The 25,382-nt window shown below is 45.3% G+C and overlaps 1 protein-coding gene across 2 annotated transcripts in view; it reads right to left on the reverse strand.

Annotated features, from left to right (window-relative positions):
• itga1 (integrin, alpha 1) overlaps positions 1-25,382 on the reverse strand; it is a 334,480-nt gene that overhangs the window by 120,302 nt on the left and 188,796 nt on the right. For both annotated transcript variants that reach the window (XM_041192519.1, XM_041192527.1), the window contains exons 10-14: positions 24,367-24,440; positions 15,632-15,776; positions 13,571-13,713; positions 11,500-11,643; positions 6,336-6,428 (exon numbers count right to left, since the gene is read on the reverse strand). In XM_041192519.1, the coding sequence (XP_041048453.1) occupies positions 6,336-6,428; positions 11,500-11,643; positions 13,571-13,713; positions 15,632-15,776; positions 24,367-24,440 (599 nt within the window). The remainder of the gene's footprint in view (positions 1-6,335; positions 6,429-11,499; positions 11,644-13,570; positions 13,714-15,631; positions 15,777-24,366; positions 24,441-25,382) is intronic.

The raw sequence follows: 25,382 nt of genomic DNA on the forward strand, positions 1-25,382 counted from the left end.
GTTTGTCCCATTGAACCAGAAATGGGTGTAGCAAACACAGAGGCCAAACTCCCAACCAGGAAACCCAAAGCTGGCCTGAAATTGGGTCTTGGGCCTCAGTTACATTATTTGGACCAGCTTGCATTGTCTGTTGAATCTCCACAGGCAGCCCACCCATTCAAAAATGATGAATGCTGAGCTGCTTGCCTCATCAGCCTGAAGTAAGGCCTGAGAGTGTAGTATAGGGTGTTTGGCATAGCAAAGGTTAATGTGGGGCTGGTGAAACAATACCACCTACATTATGATGTACAGAGTTACATGATAGCGGACTGGGTACAGTAGTAGTCTAGCAGAAGCCTGCAAGAAGGCAGCGCCTAGTAAAGTCTGTACCTTGGAGATGTATATAGTTATGAGTTGTTCATAAATACTTTCAGCAGAATTTTACGCCAGCAGGAATTTAAAGTCCCACCAAAGTCAATGGACTTTTGAATGGCTTGCCGCATCTTACGGCCCCACCCCTGTACAACGGTGTCATAAAGTTCCATCTTTACTGTTAACCACACAAGCCTCCAGACCTCTTAGTGAGACACTGAATAAATCCTTACAGCATGATGGCAGTAAAGGAATAAACCAATAATCTCAAAGAAGCTGGAGGAGTACTCCAGAATCTTAAAGCATGAAAAAGTAAAGAAGCTGCAATCTGACTGTGAGAAGTGCCCCTAAACCGAAGTCACAGCTGGAGATCGCTTAAAAAGCCCCATTGCCTGACCTAGTTGAAAGCAGAGTCATAGGACCTAGCCAGATCACAAAAGGCTGAGCAAAATTCCAAAAAGAAAAAAAGAGGCTGAAGGACAGAAGAAAAACTTCACAGTGCAGCTAAGGACTCCGGGAATCTCGTGAAGGTCCATTGTGAGTATTCATCATTTGCAGAGTCAAAGGACCTACAGGAGTGAACAAAAAATCCATGCTAAGCCAGGACTAGTTTTAAAAGTCTTCAGTGCTTTAAAAAAAAAGTCAGAGCAGCCCATTTTTGAAATCACCGCAGCTAGCCCGGGTTCAGAATGGATGCCATACCACTAGGCGGCCGAGTTCATTTTGAAGAAAAAAAAGAAGCAGATGGTTTAAAAACCTCAGCCAAAGCTGGGAATTAATTATAATACACCTGAAAATCTTTTGAAATTGCAGGGCAGGCCCCAAATTGTTGATTTAATAAATTGCTGCAGAAAATAAACTCCAAAGAGGTCAGGACCACCATCACAGTGGGAGCCCACAGGCACTCGCCAGGCGTGCGGAGAAGACAAAAAAAAGGCTGCCATGGTGCCAGCTTGTAGAAAAAAGGTTTAAAGCCCTACCCCCGTTATGGAAAACAGCCATGGACAGTAAATTAAAATTACCAGATCAGTTTGGGCTGATACAAGGGCCAAACCAGACGCAAAATTGGGTGTTTTGGAGAAGGAGATTTTTAAATTACCAAGTACAACAGGATTAATTATGAAATCAGAGGAAGTCCAAGTTAATATATTTTTACATTTGTCTAGGGTATTTGCTGATGAAGTAATTATAACATAAAGTGTACTTAATCTTCAGCCACATTTGGTGAGGTATTAAGAGCCTTAGAAAAGTATTTTGAACTCCACGTTGTGGAAAATTCAGGCCTTAAATGAAGGTAGCAAACAGCCCCAATAAAGCACCTTAAGGGCAAGGAGGCCCAAGGGTGAGGGAGACAATACCCAAGGCAACTATGGATGGGCAATAAATTTTGGCCCAGCCAGCGGAGCCCACATCCCAAGAAGGAATAAAAAAAAACACAAGATGGTCACAAACAATGTCAGCGCAAAGACATGCATGAGCTGAAGATTTTAGTGCAGAGCAAAGAAGAGGCTGAGAAACAAGTGAAAGGTTTAAAATAGAACATTTTGAAAATGCTGACACATTACCTAAACTGCAACAGCAGGTGGTAGTGCAGAGCGAGCATATAGCTGTGAATGAAGGAAAGCTATGTGATGCAGCCCAAAAGAAACAAAACCTGCAAAAAGAAAATGAAGCTATTCCAGAGGAAACTCTTTGAATCAAAGCTGAGTTGGAAGAATTCAAACAGAAGTACTGCTAGGCACAATAGCAGGCAGAAAAGGTACTCAGAGTCGCTGCCCTGAAACATTCTTTAAAGAATCAATATGTGCCTCCTGAAAAACATGAGGAGTTAAAAAATGTCGAAAGCTACCTCAGAGGAAACGGCATTGGAACTATCAGTAGAGCCAAAACAATGGACTGAAGTGCAGTGTGAGTTGGCAAAAGGTCAACAAGAAAATCAACTGTTGAAAGAACAGTTGATTGTCCATCAAGATCAAACGCAAAAGCAGTACATAACCCTTCAGCAGCATGAAGGAATGAAGACTGTTTTAAACAGCCAAATGGAAGAACAGTAGAACAAAGCCAAGGGAACTCTGTTGAATTACAAGAAAACACAAGATGAAGCAATTGAGCTTTGCAAAGAAAAGAAAAACCTATTGAAGGACCTTCACATGCTGCAAGGATTCTTCAGGTTTAAGTTTATTCCTCTGGAATATTACAAAGAGAACAATTAATTTGTCACTCTAAACGAACTGAAGAACCAATTGGCAAGGAAGACTCAGCAATATAAGGGGAAAGCAACAATTTATACTGCATATGAAGAGAGTGCTAGAAGAGTAACCTGGAAGGGCAAGGTATCTCAAAAATTTGAGCAACAGGTGAAGCTTGCTATTTCACGCTACTCCTATGCAGTAGCAACATGAGTGGTTTTTGCCACTAACAGGGTGCTGCCATCAAGCCAAAAAGACGTTCTGCCTATCACACAAATGATAATGTGGTATATGAATTTCAGTGCCAGTGTGATGCTAGGTATCTGGGTCATACATCCCAAAGACTGGTGGATCGTATCAAACAGCATGTCCCTTCCGCTGTTCGCGACAGGCAAGGTACAGACTGTACCCCACCAGCCTGTGCTTGCAAACTCAAAACACAGTGTTCAACATTAGATGTGATTCTGCAATTGGACAACATTTGCTAAATAATCCTCAGTGTGCTCAGAATTATGCTGACAACCAATTTAAGGTTGTCAGTTGAGCTCATAGTGTGGCGCATGTGTGTGTGGTGGAAGCTACACATATTAATACACACGGCCCAGTTCTTTGCAGACAGTAAGAACACGTACACATATTTTGAGTTTCATGTTTCACATGTATCAGCTAAACAAAATAAGTGACAGCCATTTGCTGACTCATTCCTCAGGACAATGCCTTAACAAATTAGGGTCAAGCTGGCTGGTTTAAGTTTCAAACAATGCTGGACAGTTAGCTTGTGTATTCTCCATGGCAACGCCTCTACTAATCAGAGCCAACCAATCAACAATGTCTTCACATACACTATAAATTGTTGTTTCCCCTTTATATTGGTATTCTTGCGAAATGTCCTGATGAGTACAAGATGAAAAGTTTAGACTTGTCTCTTTTTTCAGCAATACTAAGGGTGTCTTACTGCAATTATATAGAGCTTTGGTGAGACCACACCTGGAGTGTTGTGTGCAGTTTTGGTCTTTTTACCTAAGGAAAGATATGTTTGCCATAGAGGGAGTGCAATAAAGGTTCACTAAATTAATTCCTGGGATGGAGGGATTATTCCATGAGGAAAGATTAAATTCTCTGGCATTTAGAAGGATGAGAGGTTGTGTCATTCACAACATATAAATTCATTGAGGGCTCAACAATGTAGATGCAGGGAGAATGTTTCCCTTGCCAGGGTGGTTGAGAACCAGGGGACAGAGTCTCTGAATAAGGGGCAGGCCATATAGGCCTGAGATGAGGAGGAATTTCTTCACTTTGAAGATGGTGAATCTTTGGAATTCTCTGTCCCAGAGAGCTGTGGAGACTCAGTCTTTGAGTATGGTCAAGTCTGAAATGGATAGATTTCTACACATTAAAAACATCAAGATACAAGGATAGCGCAGGAAAATGGTGTTGAAGTAAAGGTCAGCAGGATCTCATTGAATGGCAGAGGCCCGAAGAGCTGAATGGCCTACTCCTGCTGCTAGTTCTTATGTTCTTATGAATCGGAACAGTTGGTTGAATTCAGAATTAACAACCAAAACTGATGGAATATTGGAACTTCAGTGTGAAAAGACCAAAGAAAATTCTTGAACTTCAATTCAATCTGAAGAACATAAAATATGAGATGCGCAGTGTGGAAGAGCAAATCCAGACGTTAGAAGCAGAGAAGGAGAATTCTAAGAAATACATTGGGGATCTAATTAGTGAATTGAAAGAGGCTAAGGAGCAGTTAGTGACCATGGAAGAAAGATTCCTAAAAGGTCTGAATGTCCAGATGAAGCTGTTAAGCTTGTATAAGACCTCCACAGATAATTCTGAAACAAAGATAACTGGGTTCACCAGAGTAGATACTGAACTGAATGAAAAGATCAGTAGGCTTGAAAAAGAACTGAAAGTTAAGAGAGTAAACAAATATTTGGCTAAAACTGTGAAACAAGTGGAAATAAAGGTTCCAGTTTTGAAATGTCAATGTCCAGGAAAAACATGGCAGAACCCCTGGAAAAAGAAAACCTGTGTTCATACTGTGAATGAATGGAGCAAACATTCTCTCTGGAAGGAAAGGACAAGTCCACATTGTGTGAACAAAGAAGTTGGGATGTCTCTAAAGAGAAACGCATCTTTAATAAGGAGCACAAAACGTGAATCAGATGGAGGCACCCAAGTGCCGGAAACACAGAATACTTTGATTTCAACTCTAAATCAACAAAGCCTTCCCAAATCAACTGAGCCCACCACTCCTCCAAATGTGATCAGAATGAGATCTGGAGGTTAAGCCTCCAGGCCATCTGAATTTATAAAGTCAGAGACTTGAGGGGGGAGAAGGGTTAGCATGATTACAATGTAAATATATTTGCATAAAGACTTGGGAGGGGTGTTGTCTAAGGGTATTCAGCACAACAACGGTTTATGTGGGACCAGAGAAACAGTACCACCCACAGGATAGAGGCCTGCCCAGAAGGGAAAAAAACAATTCAGACCAGTGCTCTTATTTACCAGTTTTACTGGTGTTCAATTTTAAAGTGTACAAGACCAGTTCAGACCAGTATTCTTATTTCCTAGTTTTTACAGTGTTTTCCCTTCTGGGTGAGTACAGTAGTAGTCCACCAGAAGCCAACATGAGGACAAAACCTAGTAAGGTGGAGATGTATATAGCTATGCATTGTTAATAAACACTTAATATTCAAACAAACAAGCCTCCAGACCTTTTAGTGAGACACTGAACAAACCCTTACAACAGAGAGGAGCTTTGCAGCTGCAACAAAAAAAGGAGGGTTTCAATCATAACTGCTTTAGAGTAAGAAGAGCATCCCTGCTCCTCCTGCCTCCACATGATTTTGAACTTAAGAAAATTAACATAACTCCTGCTTGTTTTTCTATTCTTTCATGGGATGTGGGCATCACTGGCGAGGCCAGCATTTATTGTCCATCCCTAATTTCCCCTGTTCAGAGACCATTTAAGAGTCAAACACATTGCTGTGGGTCTGGAGTCACATGTAGGCCAGGCCAGGTAAGGATGGCAGATTTCCTTCCCTAAAGGACATTAGTGAACCAAACAGGTTTTTACAACAATTGGCAATAGTTTCGTGGTCATCATCAGACGTTTAATTCCAGATTTTTATTGAATCCCCAGATTACCCTGTGTCTCTGGAATATCAGTCCAGTGACAATACCACTAAGCCACCACCTCCCCATTAATGCCATTGAATGTCAAGGGGAGATGGTAAGATGCTCTCTTGTTGGAGATGGTTATTGCCTAGCACTGGTGTGATGTAAATGTTACTTGTTGCTTACCAGCCCAAGCTATTGCTGCTGATTAGGCCACTGCAACCACTGAATGATGCTGAGCAGACTCTGAGTTGCTCGTGGCACCTCAATATTGGCAAGGGGACCTAAAATTAGATCCCCTATTTACATACGTGAGAGGCCTAAAACCAATTTAAAGCAGTAACCAGTTCTGGCAGAAGGGAAAATCATCATTTGATCGTGGGCCAAAACTATTCACCTGTGCCACTCACAAGCTGGCCTCCACAGCCACAGCAGATGATGCCCAATCCAGGAGAAATGTAGGAACATACATATCGCATACACCCCGGGTGCAGTCCATCATCTCCCAAGTTGGTTGAATGCCTAACTAAGAGGCTTAACATCTATTTTAAGGCAATCACCAGGAACACTGCCAAAATCACCAGAACTAATATTAGGTTTGATGTTTTTCAGATATCATTTGGGTGTGGGATGTTTTTAACAGAACACAATACTCTTCTTCCTTACCTCATTGAATTTGCTCATATGAAGGCCTGAATCAGAATGGCAACCACACTGCTGCTTCTGTGGCTCAAGGATCATGTGATATTGAAACTTATTCTAAAAATACAAAGAAAAAAATGAAGAATGAGACATGGGCTATAACACTACTTTAACTTGGGGAGTTATGTCTGAAGCTGTAACAAATGCTCATTACAGTTTACCAAGGCCAAGTTTTATGGAGGAGGATAGGAGTCGGGGTGAGTGGGATCATGGCTGAAGGTTTTATACTACCTCTGCTGATATTGAAAATTTATTATGTGTCGTCCCTAATGCCTCTATAGTGAAAGGGAAAGAAGAGGAAAAATGCTTCTCGTTTAAAAGTCATACCTTGGTGATGAATTTTCCCAGCCCGTTAGGCAGGTGTGGTGGCACAAGGGAAGGAATGCAATGTCCTCCTGCCATCATGGCATACTACCAGTTGCAGGCGCCTCATTGGCATTGGCCAATTAAGGACTACTTTCGTACTTGTGATTATTTTGCTAGCATCAGCAGGGCAAAATGCTGTGTGGGGAGACAACCAGGTAAACTCTGATGGTCTTCCAGTGGGTTCCCGGGGTTGAGGTGGCACTCCATGGCCCACAGAGGAGCCACCCAGTGGCAACAGTTGCCCCCATGCCTAACTAGCCAACATGGGTCACACCACATGCCCCTCCTCCCGCCCCAGCCACACCCATCCTCCCAACTCTTACAATCACGGGGACCTGCCTGCCTGGCCCCAGCTTCCCCAAAGATACATACACATCTTTGAGGGCCTCCTCACCTTGGAGCTGTAGCCTCAACAATGGGCACCACTTGCAGTGGCATTGCTGAGGCTGCTCAGATACTAGAAGTCTAATTGGGCTGGCAGGTCTTATGGATGGGCCGCTATCCTTAGTTGGATGGTAGCCTTGGTGGCAGCCTGTTAATTGGTCACTACTAGCAAGATGCTGCCCTGGGTTCCACCACCTTCCGAAGCAGAATTGGCTCCCACTTTTGCTCCTAGCGGTGAGATTTCAGCCTCCACGGAAAAATTCAACCCTTGGTGCCAGCTCTACATTTTTAAAAAGATTCTAGACACGAATCAAGAGTTGTTCAAAATCATTATCACTATTATTACTGCATTAGTGCTGCATGACTGAGTTCACAACCTTTCATAATCACAATGGGGTGCCTGTCAGCTCACAGCTTGATTAACAGCGCCTAGAGGTTATAAACTCTTTGAAGTGGGACTATGAATATAAACACTTGCTTTTGTAAGGGTTTGAAGGAAGAAAAATGTGGTGAATGGGTTTTTATCAATGAGAGTAATTCATTTTTGAAATAGCAAATTCATCAATAGAGCTTTATTTAATCTCAAGCATGGCTCCATGATGGACACTGGGTGAAGTAAAAACAGGAAGTGCTGGAAAAACTCAGCTGGTCCAGCAGTATCTGGGGAGAAAGAAACAAAGTTTCTATTTTAGACTCATTATGACTCTTCTTCGGAACTGGGTTATGTTCTGAAGAAGAGTCATATGGGATTTGAAATGTTAACTCCATTTCTCTCTCCACAGATGCTGCCAGTCTGGCTGACTTTTTCCAGCACTTCCTGTTTTTATTTCAGATTTCCAGCATCCACAGTATTTTGCTTTTATTTTAGTGGTTATTGGGATACTGGGTGAGTTGGCATGGGTTGGCATGTGTTGGCATAGGGATAAGGAGGGCCATGGGGTTGGGTGGAGTACATAGGTTGGCATGTAGGGTATGAGGAGCCATGGGGTGAGTGGACAAGCATGAGGTGGTATGGGCTGGCATGGATGGGGCATGGGGAGAGTGTAGGGGTGAGGGCTTGTGAGGCGGGAGGGCTGTTTTTTGTTTTATTCAATTTTTCATAGCTTTGGTGATGTGTTCCAGCACCAAGGGCTGCCTTGCGTCTAGACAGCCACCGCACCTGGCAGTCTCCAAACTCTTTCTGGGGTTGCCTGCCATGACTCCCATTTTTGCCCACACCCTGCCCATAGATTGAAAATTGGAACTTCCCCGGCACTTTTTCCTGGGTTGAGGTTGTGGTGCTGGGAATTGACCTAAGTCTGCACTCTCAACCTGTGATCGTAAATTTAGGACACAATATAACTCCAAGCCATATAAGGAGATAATAGGTCAGATGACAAAAAGCTTGGTCAAAGAGGTAGGATTTACGGAATAGCTAGAAGGAACAAAGTGAGGTAGAGAGGCAAAGAGGTGTAGGGAGGGAATTCTGTAGCTTTGGACCTATGTAGCTGAAGGCACGGCCACTAATGATGGCGTGATTAAAATCACGATATCTTGGAAGGTTGTTGGGCTGAAAGAAATTACAGAGATAGGGAAGGGTGAAGACATGGGGGATTTGAAAACAAGGATGAGAATTTTAAACTCAAGGAGTTGCTTAACTGAAATTCAGTATAAGTCAACAAGCACAGGGGTGATAAGTTAACTGAACAGATAAGAGATGTTTTGATCATGTCGGACCTGCAGCTTATCTTTGAAAAATAGTTATAAAGCCCAATTCACTTCCTTGCTCAGAATAAATTCAGATCTTCACAGATTAACAATGAGCCCTGCTATTGCGATTAATGTCCATTAGGCTTGCTTCTCGAGTATCTCTCAGCCCCAGAGTCTCTACCCTGAAAGGAAAGCAACGTCATGGGAAATACCATCACCTCCAACGAACACACCATCTTGGCACGTGCATGCATTGCCATCCCTTCATTGAGACAGAGCAAAATCCTGAAATTTCCTAATCAACAATATTGTCAGAAGGATTCATGGACAAAAAATGACGGCCAACCAATAGCTTCTCACAGCAACAAGGGATGGATAATAAATATGCTCTTCCCAATGCTGACCACATTCCACCAAAAATATTAAAAACAAGGTTACCGTGGATTTTGATTAATTTTAAATGAAAAATAATCAAAAGCATACAAGGCAAAGTTTTAACCTAAAAAAAAGGGTAGGCCTGGGTTGATGGGGGGAGGGGCTAGTGGGCAGGGTGGCCAAAGCCAGAAAAACATGCTACCTGCCTTCAACTCTTTTATTTCTCATTTGAACTGAGATTGAAAGGTGAAAAGAGGAAATTTAGAAATTTAATATGCAGCTTTTCAAATGTAATAGCAACTGGTCGGATTTTTTAAATATTCATTCATGGGGTGTGGGCTTCGCTGGCTGGGCCAACATTTATTGCCCATCCCTAGTTGCCCTTGAGAAGGTGGTGATGAGCTGCCTTCTTGAACCACAGCAGTCCATGTGGTGTAGGTACACCCACAGTGCTGTTAGGAAGGGAGATCCAGGATTTTGACCCAGTGACAGTGAAGGAGCGGTGATATATTTCCAAGTCAGGATGGTGAGTGACTTGGAGGGGAACTTGCAGATGCTGGTCTTCCCATCTGTCTGCTGCCCTGGTCCTTCTAGATGGTAGTGGTCATGGATTTGGAAGGTGCTGTCTAAGGATTATGGTGAATTCCTGCAGCACATCTTATAGCTGGAACACACTGCTGCTACTGTGCGTTGGTGGTGGAGAGTGTGAATGTTTGTGGATGTGGTGCCAATCAAGCGGGCTGCATTGTCCTGGATGGATCCAGGCAAGTGGAGAGTATTCCATCACACTCCTGACTTGTGCCTTGTAGATGGTGGACAGACACTGGGGAGTCAGGGAGTGAGTTACTCGTCACAGGATTCCCAGCCTCTGATCTGCTCTTGTAGCCACAATGTTTATATGGCTAGTCTAGTTCAGTTTCAGTTTCTGGCCAATCATAACCGCCAGAATGTTGATAGTGACTGATTCAGTGATGGTAATGCCATTAAACATCAAGGGGTCATGGTTGGATTCTCTATTGTTGAAGATGGTCATTGCCTGACACTTGTGTGGTGCGAATGTTACTTGTCACTTGTCAGCCCAAATCTGGATATTGTCCACGTCTTCCTGCATTTGGACATGGACTGCTTCAGTGTCTGAGGAGTCGCAAATGGTGCTGAACATTGTGTAATCATCAGCGAACATCCCCATTTCTAACCTTATGATGGAAGGAAGGTCCTTGATGAAGTGACTGAAGATGGTTGGGCCGAGGACACTGTCCTGAGGAACTCCTGCAGTGATGTCCTGGACCTAAGATGACTGACCTCTAACAATGACAACCATCTTCCTTTGTGCTAGGTATGACTCCAACCAGTGGAGAGTTTTCCCCCTGATTCCCATTGACTCCAGTTTTGATGTCATACTTGGTCAAATGCTGCCTTGATATCAAGGGCAGTCACTCTCACCTCACCTTGGGAGTTCAGCTCTTTTGTCGATGTTTGAACCAAGGCTGTAATGAGATCAAGAGCTGAATGGGCCTGGCAGAACCCAAACTGGGCATCAGTGAGCAGGTTATTGCTAAGCAAGTGCCGCTTGTTAGCACAGTTGATGATCCCTTCCATTACTTTACTGATGATCAAGAGTAGACTGATCGGGCAGTAATTGGCCAGATTGGATTTGTCCTGCTTTTTGTGTGCAGGACATACTTGGGCAATTTTCCACACTGCCAGGTAGATGCCAGTGTTGTAGCTGTACTGGAGCTGCTTGGCTCGGGGTGCCACAAGTTCTGGAGCACAAGTATTCAGTACTATTGCCGCAATATCATCAGGACCCATAGTCTTTGCAGTATCCAGTGCTTTCAGCCATTTCTTGATATCACGTGGAGTGAATTGAATTGGCTGAAGACTGGCATCTGTGATGCTGGGGACTTCGGAGAAGGCCGAGATGGATCAATCACTTTGCACTTCTGGCTGAAGATTGTGGCAAATGTTCCAGTCTTATCTTTTGCACTGTCGGGTAACCTGGAAGTTTCCTCAAAGCGAGGACTTAACACCGACCTCCTGGATCCAGGTATCTGCCTGAGGAGCCCTGAACGACCTTACCTGCTACTGTGATTGGCCAGCTCTCAGCCTGACTAGAGGCCCTGTGCTCACATGATAGTATGACTGAAAGTGATATATAACGTGAATTTTTAGATCGTTCTTAACAAAATAAAATTGCATTATTTTACAGTTTTAAGGTAAAATTACTGGATAGTAGGTGCTTGGTGTGATTTTATGACATGCTTGTAACTGTGCTTATTTGACAACTCAGATGCATATTGTTTAAATTGATCACCTCTTTTAAATTGTATACGTAAACTCTTCCTTGTTCTTCTTTCTCAATTCCCATGTACATAGGAGCTCCAACCAGAAGAACATCAGTTAATGAATCTTTATCGATATCAACAGCACACACGGTGCTGCCAAAGTATGAACCAATCTGAAAAAAGAAAAAGCAGAAAAAAATGATTATTTCCCTCACCATGCAGAAAAACCACTGACATTTAGTTTATTCAATCATTATACTGCAGTGGCTTTGGGGCCTTTATGTCGCAAAACTATAGCTGATTTAACTATAATACTGAATGGAAACCAGAGGAAGAAACCAAGCAACAACAACAACAACGATAGCTTGTACTCATATTTTACCTTTAACATAGGAAAACATCCCAAGGTATTTCATAAAGGTGTGAGAAAAAGATGGATGCTAAGTCAATGATGGAGCTATTAAGAAGAGTGACCAAAAGATTGCTCAAAGATGTTTGCTTTAATTATTGTCTTAAAGAAGCAGAGGGTGATATTGAGGCAGAAGATTTAGAGAGAGAATTCTAGAGCATGAGCCAAGGCAGCTTCAGGCACAATGGGATAAAGGGATGGAAGATGTATAAGAAACAGAGTTCTAGGGGTAGGGGCATTGTATGGCCAGTGGAGGTTACAGAGATACAGGGTGATGCTGTGGAGATACCTAAACACAAGAATGAGAACTTTAAATTTGAGGCGCTAAGGGTTGAGGCCTAATATAGATCAGGGGTGATGGATATATGGAACTTGGTGTTTGATAGGATATGGGCAGTAAAATAGCTTAAGAGATGAGTTGATGTTCACAAGGGATGGGCAATAAATATGCCCATAAATAGATTGGAAACTGGGAGGTTGGAGGTGACAAAGACATAGTTGAAAGCTTCATCAGCAGAAAGGCTGAGGTAAATGTGGAGGGTGGTGATATTATGGGGGTAGAGGTAGATGGTCCTTGTAGCTAATAGGATATGGGAACTCAGCTCAGGATTGAATACAATATCAAGTCGGCAAACAATCTGGTTCCTGACCATAACTTGTTGGGTCAGAAAGACCTGCATCTTTGGAACAGCGATGTACAACTAAAATGGATGAAACTGAGGGTGGGCTGGTAGATTAGTGGCCCGACCTTAGTCACTTCCTTACCAGACCTTTAATGCAAGCAATAAGAGGAGAAAACTTAACGTATGATAATGTTGCAGATTTATTGCTACTACACGTGTGTAAGCAATAGATACCACAACAGAAAAACCCATAAAATAGGAGCAGCTGTTAGAGTTATTTCTTGTGAGATGTGCGTAACATTCTACTATCACACAAAGCCAGCGTGGGAATACCATTGGTTACAAGTTTCCCTCCGAATCACAGACCATCCTGATTTGGACACATTTAGCTGCTCCTTCATATCCTGGAATTCCCAACCTAATATCAATGGAGTACCATGAGTACAAAGATTATAATGGTTGAAGGAGAAGGCCACCACCATATCCTCAGGACAATGAGGAATGGGGAATAAGCACAGACATCATTGCCTACATCCCAACAATTTCTTTTCCAAAATTTAGGTGAAGAAGCATAGAGGTTTGAAGAAGCCAATTTAATAAAACTGGAATCCAGCTAACAAAACTGTACTCAATGTTTCCAGACAACATTACCATAGCTGTAATCCATATTTAATTGGAAACACCTGTAAAAGTGCCCCACTTCCTGTATCTCTGAATGACTCAGCTTTTCCTGATTATCTCATCAATAATGTACTAAAGGCTCTGATTTCCCATGCATTCCCTAGGCAAAATCAGTGTGACATTTTACATTAAGGTCATATATAATGTTAGATGATCTCCAGCTCTGAACTAGGAATTGGGAAACAAGTTTTAAATTTATATAATTAACAGAGAACTTGGAACCCTCTTACATCTTTTCTTATGCTGCTCCATAAAATTTGATTAAATAATACCTTATATAGTCATAAAAAAGCTAAACTCATGTTTAACATGATGCAGAAATGCTATCACAACTTGTAAAGGGATAGAGCTAAGCATACTGGTGATGCAGTGGTGTTAGGGAAATACCTGTTCTCCTTTCAGAGTCTGCAAAATATTCGTTTTCTGTCCCTTTGAAGTATAAATAATAACTTGTCCAGTGTGATTGTATCGAGGTTGCCCAGCAACGTACCACACATCTCCAACAACTGAGACAGAGCTCAGGGAGTAGCCTAAATAGTGGAAATCAATAGGTTGTAAATGAAAATTCAAGCAGAGTCAATTTTTCATAAAGACTTCAATGCTATGAAAAGTGCATCAGTCCAGTGTGTAAACTCTGCCTGGTTTATTAGGTTTATAGCTTGAGCCCCAAATAACTATCATTTGTTTTGTAAGATGCTAAAATAGAAGTGGAAATAAACTGAAACTTTTTTTAATTCAAATATACCTGCAGTGGAATTACTATACCTCTATTGGTATCCTCAAGTCTAGAATTTTTAATTGCTGTGATACCCCTTTATGATAAATGGTGGGGACTAATGAATTAGATCTTTTAATCTGGGTTTATTTTACTGAGATTGCACCCATTAACTGCATGGAATTTCAGCTAATTCCAGAAAAACACTGGCGGGGATGGGAAGTTTGAATTGTTATAATGAGGATCAGCTCAGTCGGCCCATCCCTCCAAAATTAAGGTCCCCTAAAAAAATCTTGGAGTAAAATTAATCCCCAGAATCTAATGCTAGTCTAGAGGGTCCATGATAAATTCAAATTTGCAACAGTTTGCCAGTTGTCTTCACATCCTTCACTTGAGAATAGTGTGAAGTAGCAGAAACATTTGCAGACTAATTAACAATCTGACAGGTCGGGATGTGGAAGCTCCTTCCATCTGTATATCAGCTGATAGGAGAGTTTTACAGGTTCCTATAACCCACATAGAGGGTGGGATTTAATGGTGATGAGGTCTCATCTGCTACTCCGAGAACCGTTGGGAGCCACATGCCGCCTTCGTTGAGGAAGAACAAGCACTCATCAGGCACTTAACTGGTCAGTGTCAGACCTTTTTAGACCCTGGGGCAGAAACCATGCTTCCAGAGAGCTGCCAGCCAATCAGAGGCTAGCAGCTCTCCATTGCCCATCAGCGCCACTGGGAGTGGTAGCAATTGCCAGTAATGCATCCACCTGAGACCAGGAATCGACAAAGGACCCAGGCCACAGTTGAGTCAGAACGGCATGGGTATCATGGGTGGATCGCTGGCTAGAGGGGAGGAGGGGTTCAGATGAAAGGGCAGGTCTTCCTGAGACCAGATTCCTCGATCAGGCACTGAACACTTTTGAACGAGGGAACCATTCCAGCCACCACCCCCATCCCCCCTCATCCCGCCACCCCTACCCACCCCGTCCCGCCCCATCCCAGCCCAGGTGCCTGCAAGCATTCATGACAGGGCTTACCTTTCCGGCTCCCCACTTGCTGACTCCCCCATCTGCTGCTTGCTGAATACCAGCGGCAGCAGGATGAGACCATTATGTGAGCATTAATTGGTCTTTTAAGGGCCTCAATTATTGTCCAGTGGAAAGGTCGTCCACGAGCCTTCTTGCCACTGACTTGATCAGTGGAGGCTAAAAGATGGCAGATTCCCCACCATATACCCTCCTCTCCTGATCAAATGACCCCTCCTCACCTCCAAACTCACAGCTGGGGACACTAAGTTAGGAGGAGAGTGGGTAGGAGGCAGCACACCTAGACAAGTGGATGCCCAAACGAATGCCAACACAGAATTCAGAGCCAGAGCTCAGTTCCCCACTCACCAGGACTACCTGGAGTGGGATTTCAGCCCTCCAACCTCTGACTGAAGAGGCAGGGATGCTACCAGTAAGTCAAAGATTCGCCTCACACCGACTAACATTTCCCATTGATAATAAACTTTGATTTTTGTAAATAACCTAGGTCAGAAAGTCACATTCGTACAAACTAATATTCTTAATTTAGAATGTTTAAATCATGGAGCTGAGGCCACTCTACCATTACTGTCTATAGTTCCAGACTTCAACGTGAATGTGAAAGTTCATGTTGCCATAGCAACTTGGAGTCTCTGAGTGATCTGTAACACAGCACCACTATCTGAAACCACAGCTCTTTGATTTTCTTACCTAAATATCCAGCGAGAGGTTCATTACTTTCTTTCGATTTGTCTAAAAATGTCTTATTGTCTGGAATGACTGCAACATTGTTATTTAGCAAAAGGACGGTTCCATTCCAATCATAGGCTCCAACTGCTCCTAGCATGATGTTGTCCTAGAGTTTAGAATGAGGAAAATACATAATAATACGGTGATATAATTTTATACTGGGAAAACATTCCTAAATAACCAAAGTTTAAAATACCATGCTAGCTGGGTTAACATTTGGAAAGGGATAACAGTAATAAATAATAATTGAAGACGGAGTTTCCCAATTGATATCCTGGCACTGTTTAATGGAATCCTTCTTCTTCTTTGGCAATTTCTTGGGACTTGCTACCACTCTGATTCAATGGGCTCTGAGACAGCTGGCCAATCTATTATGCGATCTGCAGAGACTGCCACATGTGGGGCAGGTGGAGCTTGAAGGGTCAGGTAGATTTTTTAAAAAATATTAATTCATGAGATGTGGGCGCCACTGGCTGGGCCAGCATTTATTGCCCTTTCTTAATTGCCCTTGAGAAGGAGGTGGTGAGCTGTCTTCTTGAACCCCTGCTGTCCATGTGGTGTAGGTACACCCACAGTATTGTTAGGGAGGGAGTTCCAGGATTTTGACCCAGCGACAGTGAAGGAACAGTGATATATTTCCAAGTCAGGATGGTGAGTGGCTTGGAGGGGAACTTCCAGGTGTGGTGTTCCCATCTATCTGCTGCCCTTGTCTTAGATGGTAGAAGTCGTGGGTTGGAAGGTGCTTTCTAAGGAGGCTTGGTGAGTTTCTACAGTGCATCTTGTAGATGGTACACACTGCTGCCACAGTGCGTTGGTGGTGGAGGGAGTGAATGTTTGTGGATGTGGTGCCAATCAAGTGGGCTGCTTTGTCCTGGACAGTGTCAAACTTCTTGAGTAATGGTGGAGCTGCACTCATCCAGGCAAGTGGAAAGTATTCCACCACACACCTGACTTGTGCCTTGTCGATGGTGGACAGGCTTTGGGGAGACAGGAGATGAGTTACTCACCACAGGATTCCTAGCTTCTGACCTGCTCTTGTAACCACAGTATTTATGTGGCTGGTCCTGTTCAGTTTTTGGTCAATGGTAATGCCCAGGATGTTGATAGTGGGGGATTCAGCGATGGTGGTGCCATTGAATGTCATGGGGTATTCTCTCATGTTGCAGATGGTTATTGCCTGACACTTGTGGGGCACAAATATTACTTGCCATTTGTCAGCCCAAGTCTGGGTATTGCCCAGGTCTTGCTGCATTTGGGCATGGACTGCTTCAGTATCTGAAGAGTCACTAATGGTGCTGAATATTCTGCAATCATCAGCGAACATCCCCACTTCTGATCTTATGATGAAAGGAAGGCCACTGATGAAGCAGCTGAAGATGGTTGGGCCTCAGACACTACCCCGAAGAACTCCTGCAATGATGTCCTGGAACTAAGGTAATTGACCTCCATCAAAAACAATCATCTTCCCTTGTGTTAGGTATGACTCCAGCCAGTGGAGAGTTTTCCCTCTGATTCCCATTGACTTCAGTTGTGCTGGGGCTCCTTGATGCCACACTCAGTCAAACGCTGCCTTGATGTCAAGGGTAGTCACCCTCACCTCACCTCTGGAGTTCAGCTTTTTTGTCCATATTTGATCCAAGGTTGTAATGAGGTCAGGAGCTGAGTCACCCTGGCAGAATCCAAACTAAGCATCAGTGAGCAGTTTATTGCTAAGCAAGTGCCACTTGATAGCATTGTTGTTGACCAATTCCATCACTTTACTGATGGAGAGTAGACTGATGGGGCAGTAATTGTCCAGGTTGGGCTTGTCCTGCTTTTCGTATACAGGCAATTTTCTACATAGCTGAGTAGATGCCAGTGTTGTAGATGTACTGGAACAGCTTGGCTAGGGGTGCGGCAAGTTCTGAAGCACAAGTCTTCAGTACTATTGTTGGAATATTGTCAGGGCCCATAGCTTTAGCAGTATCTAGTGCCTTCAGTCATTTCTTGCTATCACATGGAGCGAATCGAATTGGCTGAAGATTGGCATTTGTGATTTGGGGGCCTCCAGAGGAGGCCGAGATTGGTCATCCACTTGGCACTTTTGGCTGAAGATTGTAGCAAGTGCCTCAGCCTTATCTTTATGCACTGATGTGCTGGGTGTCCCCATCATTGAGAATGGGGATATTTGTGGAGTGTCCTCCTCTAGTGAGCTGTTTAATTGCCCACCAACATTCATGACTGGATGTGGGAGGACTGCAGAGCTTAGATCTGATCCATAGGCTGTGGAATCGCTCAGATGAGTTTGGAGGTTTGTGCGTTCTCTCCGACGCTTCAACTTTGCCTCTGCGTTTTCCTGATGAAGGATGGAATTTTCCCAGGACTGCACTAAGTGCAGTAGCGGGCAGGTAAAATGGAGTCCTACCCATTGACGAAAGTGGCGGTTGTTCACTCTGTATCTTCCTGAGTCCACCTCATTATTTATGCATTCCCGCGAAACACGCCGTTTCTATGGTGGGCGGCTCTCATTCAATCTTTCACACACACCGTCATCGTTCTCACCCCGTCCATGGGACCACTCGACACCCACACAGGCCAGACATACTTATCATCTGGCTTGGCAGGCATCCTGATACACACTCCCCATCTCTATCCATGCAGGACATACTGGCTCACAACAGGAGGGAAAGGTCGCAGACAGGTGGAGGGATGCCGGAGATCAAAGTTCTGACAGAACTTGAAAACAGAGCCATCCAGCTGGCCGGCGATGACCAAGACTGGTCCTGTGCTGACAGTGAGGTTGGCGCTGCTCTACCAACTGAGGGCCCAGCAGTGCAACATCCATCAGACAACCATGCTGTGAGTGATGTGTTCTCTTTCACAGGCCACTGCCATGCAGTAATTATCTCCCCTTGCTTTCTCAGGCACATCTGCCAAACAGCCGACAGAGTCTGTGACCCAGTACCTCAAAGCAAGCTCCAAAGAAACCTCTGAAGAGGAATCTGAAGGAACCTCCTTGAAGTCCCATCACAGCACTTACTCACACCGTCCACCAGCACAGAGGCACACACACCTCGGTGGGACCTAGCTTTAGAGTAGCCACGGGATCAAAATCTGCTGAGCATATTGCATTGCTGGATCCACAGGCCCCCTCCAGCGCCCGGAGAACTGCTGGAGGCCAGAACGTTGCTGAGTCCGAGTCAGACTTAGTCAGAGTTGCTGGAGCTGCAAAGGAACATCAGGAAGGGAAGTCCGCTGCACTTCTCAGATTGCAAGGCACAACGGAGGAGTCCGCCCACCTTCAGTCTGAGATGATAGTGCTGGCATTGCAATGCACTGAGGTCAACACTGGCAGGATGACAGCCGCCATGGCCCTTGGTCCAGGACTTCGCTCCTGCACTGCTGCGCGGGCTCAACTCCATTGCTGATACGATAGTTGGCCTCCAACAGTGTACACGCGAGAGGGGTGCGGGGCAGCTTGATCTCACTCCAGTTACCCCTTCTGCTTATGGAGTCAGTCAGGGGCCCTCGGGCACTCATAGAAAGGGGGATCAGCAGGTGCACAGTCCGGGGTCATCCATCCAAGTGACTCTGGCAGTGACCAGCCCATCCGCAGCCCCTCTTCCTGTGACCCCAGCAGCTCCAGTTTCACAGGCCGAGGAGGGTGCCACTGCCACACAGCAGGAACCTGAAAGCAGGTTGGGTCCCTCCAAGTTTCAACGTTCCAGAGGATACCCACCAATGCTATCACAGACAGGGCATCACTGTCAGCAGGCTGCCTCCTGTATGGATGTCTGGGGAGCACCAAGGTGTAGCGGCAGGGTTAGGGAATTTAGGTAAAAGTAATTTCACAGCCTGGCCACGGGTGTTGCTCACTTGTACGTACTGTTCACTATTGCCAATAAACTCTTAAGAATGTCACCCTGCCTGTGGCTCCTTGTTCTGATGAGCAGTGTTCTTGTCACTCAGATGTGAAACATTTCTGCACAAGATAAAAGGCAGGTGTCTCAGTCCAGGGCCTCTTCCCTGTGTGGCCTTCAGACCACAGTGATGGTCCAGCCTCACATTACTGATGCCTGCACCTCGGCAGTGCTGCTCATTGCTGCCAGAGTGTGGTGGGCAGACACCACAGAGTTCTCTCATACTCTCTGTGTGCTCTCAGCACCTTAAAGGTTGGGCTGGCCCCCATCACACCAGCATCTGCGACCAGTGATGCTGTGCACCAGCTCCTGAAGGGCTGAGGTGCTGAAGGCAGACACAGCATCAGATGCATCTAAAGTTTCATGGCTGCGTCTCTGAGATGGCGCTGATCATGGAGGTCAAGCGAGCTGCCCTTGGCCAGATAGGAGTCAGACATTCTCAGAGGCTATGTGAAGATCTACGGAGTTTCCTCACTGCATGTTGTCATCATCCTCCTGCGATCAATCAACTATTTGGGCTTCCACTGGACCTCCGTGACAGGAGCACTCTCAGAGGGTATTGGTGCTGCAAGAAGCCAGACTGGAGTCAAATGTTCACGGCTGTGATGTGAGAATCCAAGGGGACACCTCATTGCATGTCACCATCATCCTCCACAAATCTGGCAACTACAACAGCCATCTGAGTGCACCTGCCTTGTCTAGCCAGTGCGAGAGCCTCATTCCATTGTCGTCACCACTGAGGACCCCCTCACCCACATCCCTGGGAGTCCTCCTCATCAGGAGATGTGCAGCTCCTCCATCTCCTCCTCAGCCAGCTCATTTCTCCATTGCAGCGCCAGGTTGTAAAGGGCACAGCAGATGATGACGATGTGTCACATCCTCTGCGGACTGTATTGCAGGGCTCCACCAGACTGGTCCAGGCACTGGAACCGCACCTTCAGAATCCCGATGGTCTACTCCACCAAGTTGCGAACTGCTGTTTGAGCCTCATTATAGCGTTGTTCTGCTGCAGCCTGAGGCCACCGCACGGGTGTCATCAGCCACGGCCTCTGCAGGTAGCCCTTGTTCCCAAGGAGCTAACCCTGCAGCCTCTGTGCACCCTGGAAGACTGCAGGGATCTGGAAGTGACTCAGGATGTAGGCGTCATGTATAATCCCTGGAAGCCATGTGCACACCTGCAGGATGTGCTTCGTGTAGTGGCATACCAGCTGCATGTTCAGTGAGTGGAAGCCCTTGCAGTTGATGAAGTCCACCGAGCGTAACGACAGAGACCTGAGCACCACATGAGTGCAGTCAATCACACCCTGCACCTGCGGGAATCCTGAATTCAGGGCGAATCCAATGTCTCCTGCATCCTGGCTGTCCCAGTCCCGGACGAAATGCACAAAGTTGTGTGCCATGGAGAAGATGGCATCCGTGACCTCATGGATGCATTTGTGGGTGGTAGATGGTGAAATCCCACAGAGGTCACCTGTGGAACCCTGAAAGGAGCCACTGGCAGAGAAATTGAGCACCACGGTCACTTTCACTGTCACTGGCAGTGGATGCCCTCTATGTCCCCTTGGCTCTAAGTCCTGCAGTATGCGGCAGATGTGAGCCACTAGGTCCCTATACATGCGCAATCATTGGTGACTCTGGTTCTCAGTCATCTGCAGGAATGGCAGGTGGTGTCTATAGACTCTGGGTGTCACTAGGCACCAACCAGCCACGGCTCGCTGTCACACCTGGGCAGCGTGTGCAGAAGCCTCTGCTGCCCCTTCTTCATGAGGTTGCTGCCCCTGCCTTTGCGCAGCCAGGAGCCTCTGTCACTCTCTCCTCTGTCTTCTATGGTCTCTGTAGGCCATCAGGCATACAGCTAGGTCACCAAGATCCCCGATCCTGACATGGTCCTCCTGCAGCATGAAAGAGAGAGAGAGAGAGACATGGTTATCATGGCTGTACTTAGCACCATTCCTGGTCCTGTGTGACTGCCCCTTAATGCTTCTTGGAGAGTGCTGGTCACCTCTCGGATGGCCAGAGATGAGTGCGCTGCATGGCTGCCCTGTCAGTCTGCGACGTGGAGAACACCGGCCCAAACCGGGATGCTGAGATTGCAAGGGGCTGTGAGTACCCCCAGCAGTGACTGCTACATGGCCAGCGTTGGCGAGGAGATTGTACAACTTGTGTAGTTAAACTGCTCTGTGGTCCAATAAAGTGATGGACGAATCAAGGTCTGTGCCGGGGGTGGCTGGGGGTGAGGTGGGGGGAGGGGGGGGGGGGGGGGGGTAGTTGGGATGGGGGAGACAAGGTATGGGGCACTTGGTGGCCCTTTGGTGCCTCCATGTTGCTTGTATGAGTGGGCAGGCTAGGAGGCCAACCCCAATCATATCACTGTGGATGTGCCTGATCTGTCTCAGTTGCAGAGGCATGGTCAGTTTATACAGGTGTCCCTAATGCGTGGCCACTTCCCTCGCTTACCCTGCACCCCCCCCACACCCCCCACCTGATTACCTGTCCACGGGATGCAGCGCTAGGGATGCACTGGAAACCGATCCCCCTCAGCAATCACCTCCAAGGCTGGTCAGCACTTGATGACCAGACACCACGTCCCCAGATACCATGCCCAGCAGTTGCCTCCGGGGCCAGACATCAGTTGCCTCTGCCCCCCAGTGCCCCTAAAACCTGTAAACAACAGGGATGCTGTGGAAAATGCTACTATTCACTCACCTCAGTTCCCCCCAAAGTGAAGGCCACCAAGAGCACATCACCTGTGTGCTGTTGTGAAACATGTTGGCGCACTTTCCCGCTGACGTGGACGGATAATATGGCAGGGTTCCAGGAGCCTGGCAAGATGGTCTTTTAATTATATGCCAATGTATTACAATTAGTTCCCTGCTGGCCGTTGGCAGGAAATGTGGCCCACCATCGGTGGGCTTAGCGGACGATTGCAACCTGTCTTCACACCGTTGTGAAGCAGGTCATGCCATATTTTCTGCGCACACCACCGATCACGCCTGCTGCCAGCGAGCTTTGAAAATGTCGCCTGAAGTCTTTTGATGTGTTTGGTGTCTTCCCAACTGAACCTTTTCCGTTTTGTTCAGTCACAAACCAGGGACTCTCATGAGTCAGTGGGGATGTTTGACCAAATTCCGAGTAGAACAGTTGCTTTTGGAGTCTGGTGCTGGGCAAAGGGACGACATGTTCTGCCTAGCCGATCCGGTTTTGTGTGATTAGCACCTCGAAGCTGGGCAAGTTGGCTTGGGAGAGAGTGCTGCCGTTGGACCACTTTTCCTGATACTGGAGTTGGAGGATCTTGCAAAGGCATCACAGCTGGCACTTCTCCAGTACTTTGAGGTGCTTGATATAGATTGGCCAAGTCTCCCAAGCATATGGGAGTGCAGGGATCACTGTTGCCTGGTGAAACATAACCTTTGTCTTGGGTTTGAGATCCTAGACCTCAAATACAATTTTCCTCAGCTGGCCAAAGGTTGAGCTGGCACATTGGAGGGCATGATGAATTTTGTTGTCTATGTCTTCCTGTGTTTAGAGGAGGCTCCCAAGATATGAAAAATGCTCCATATTTTCCAGAATCTCTTTGTCAATCCTAATTGACAAGGGAAGGTGTTTTGCTGAGGGAGCTGGTTGGAAGAGGACTTAGTTTTCGGGGTGTCTAATGAAAGGCTCATCTTCTCATAGGCTTTGGAGGAAGAATTGAAAATGAACTGGAGCTCAGTTTCTGAGTGAGCATGCACACAAGCATCATATGCAAACTGGAGCTCAATGACTGAAGTTGGAGTGATATTGGCTTTGGATCGAAGGCAATGTAGGTTGAACAGTTTTTCATCAGTTTCGAAAATTATCTCCATGCCTATGGGCATTTTGCTGGCGGTGAGGCACAGTATTGCAGTGAGTTGCCATTCTATTTAACACCATTTTGTTTTTGTCTATTAATTTCTACTGATTTATGTTTAAATACAGTTGAACTCTGGCACTGGAATCAAACACATAGGCTTGGAGGAGGCAAGCTGGTTTTAAGCTGCTGTTATATTGCTGTAGGAGTGCTACTAACTTTAGATGTATATGTCTCATGGTGGCAACTTCAAAGCTGAATTTGCTAACACTGGCATCCGGGTAATAGTATTTTCTTACTGGGTCACCCTGACCATTGACTTGGTAAATCCAACAAGTTTACTTCAATGTCTGGTATTACTAACATGACAATACAACAAATGAACAAACAAGAGCTACTTTTGCAAATTTTCAGTCTTGGTGAGGATCTTTGCCCATTTGGAGTACATAAGGCTTAACCCAGCATGTGCTCCACTTAACTTTCAATGGATAGAATATCATGACAAGCTCTCTCTTGAATTCCTGGTGGGAGAGCTTCCTGTCCAGGAGTGAGTGGAGCACAATATATGAGCAATACTGGTTAAACATAGTATGCACTTGAACTTTGTTGGGGTTGTTATCCCAAGGAATGAATCTATGACATCCAGATGAAACAGCCCATCTCTAACGCTCACTGCAACAACATGAAAATGTTCCTAACAGCAAAACTTATTCAACACATGATTCCTCCCTTCTTTAGCATGACAGGCAACAAACATTCCCAGTTTTTAAATGTCTGAAAAACCTCAGTGACATGGTACCAATTACTCCTGTTATGAGTTGCTCTGCTCAATGCAGCAATTTGGTCTGTTGTACCCAGGAATGAAATGGTTGGTTGTTGCAGTGTGTTCATTAAAATTAAACATTATCTCATATGCTTAAGCCAAGAATAGAACAAAATCAATGTGGAGGAGATTCTCCTTATCTTACCTCTGTATAATGTGTACTGAACCCGACTTGTGACATTTCCATCTCAAAAGAGGCAGCTTGTTGATCACCAGTTGCTGATAAATGAGAAGTGATCATTAGTAAAGAAAACTCACTTGTCTCACAGAAACCTAAAGACAATGTGCATGTGAGAAGAAAAGCCAAGGAAGGGAGGGGAGTAATTTTACAACTTATTAAAACAAGTCATTTTCCTATCTATATTTTGTTAGCTGATCCCATATGTTGCTCAGAGTAACCTGGGTCTGGAGCACAGTTGTGCCATTTAGCCACTATGGTGGAGCTGTGGGTAACCCAGTCTGTCACTTTTAAGGCCACCGCTCAGAGGTTCCCTGTGGGGAAGTGATGTAAGTAGGCATGGTTTGAGGTCACTTTAATGGTTGAGTTAAGTTTCCGTAGATGGGCTGGCTGCTTGTTAATTCTATTATTCCTGCCCTTAAGGAGAAGCCAGTGTTAGTATGTCAGAAATAACAGGAAGAAGTCAGTGGCTTTTATTTTCTGTTTTTGTCTATACCTTTGAAGTATGATGTCAGAAGTATAACATACATGTACCAAATGTATAGTTTGCTTATATATACAATTGGTTCTTGTGTGATATTTTCCATGGTAAGTCAATGGATGGGTTGATGAAGTAGTAGGGATGGGGTCTGGTGGGACGGGGTGAAAAAAGTAAGTTTTGTGGTTTTAGTAAGGAAAGGAAAGATTTGAAACAAGAAAAACAGCTGAAAAAGAATAAGTTGCAGAACATGGTCTATGCCTGCTGTGGGCAGAATCTTGTGCTCTTCCCTGATGCAAGTTTTGTGGTGGGAACGTTTAATCAGGTGGGATAGTGATGAGTGGGATCCCTTTCACCTTCCAGCCTTCATCCTAATTAAGTCTGTGGTGGAAAGGCCTGTGGGCGGCCTTCCTGCCCCACCACCAATTGAGGCCCTTAAGTAGCCAATTAATGGCCACTTTACAGCCTCATCCCATTGCCGCTAGTATTAACCCAGTGGAGGGCA

The sequence above is a fragment of the Carcharodon carcharias genome, chromosome 1, assembly GCF_017639515.1.
Source record: "Carcharodon carcharias isolate sCarCar2 chromosome 1, sCarCar2.pri, whole genome shotgun sequence".
In the NCBI taxonomy this organism is placed as follows: Eukaryota; Metazoa; Chordata; class Chondrichthyes; order Lamniformes; family Lamnidae; genus Carcharodon; species Carcharodon carcharias.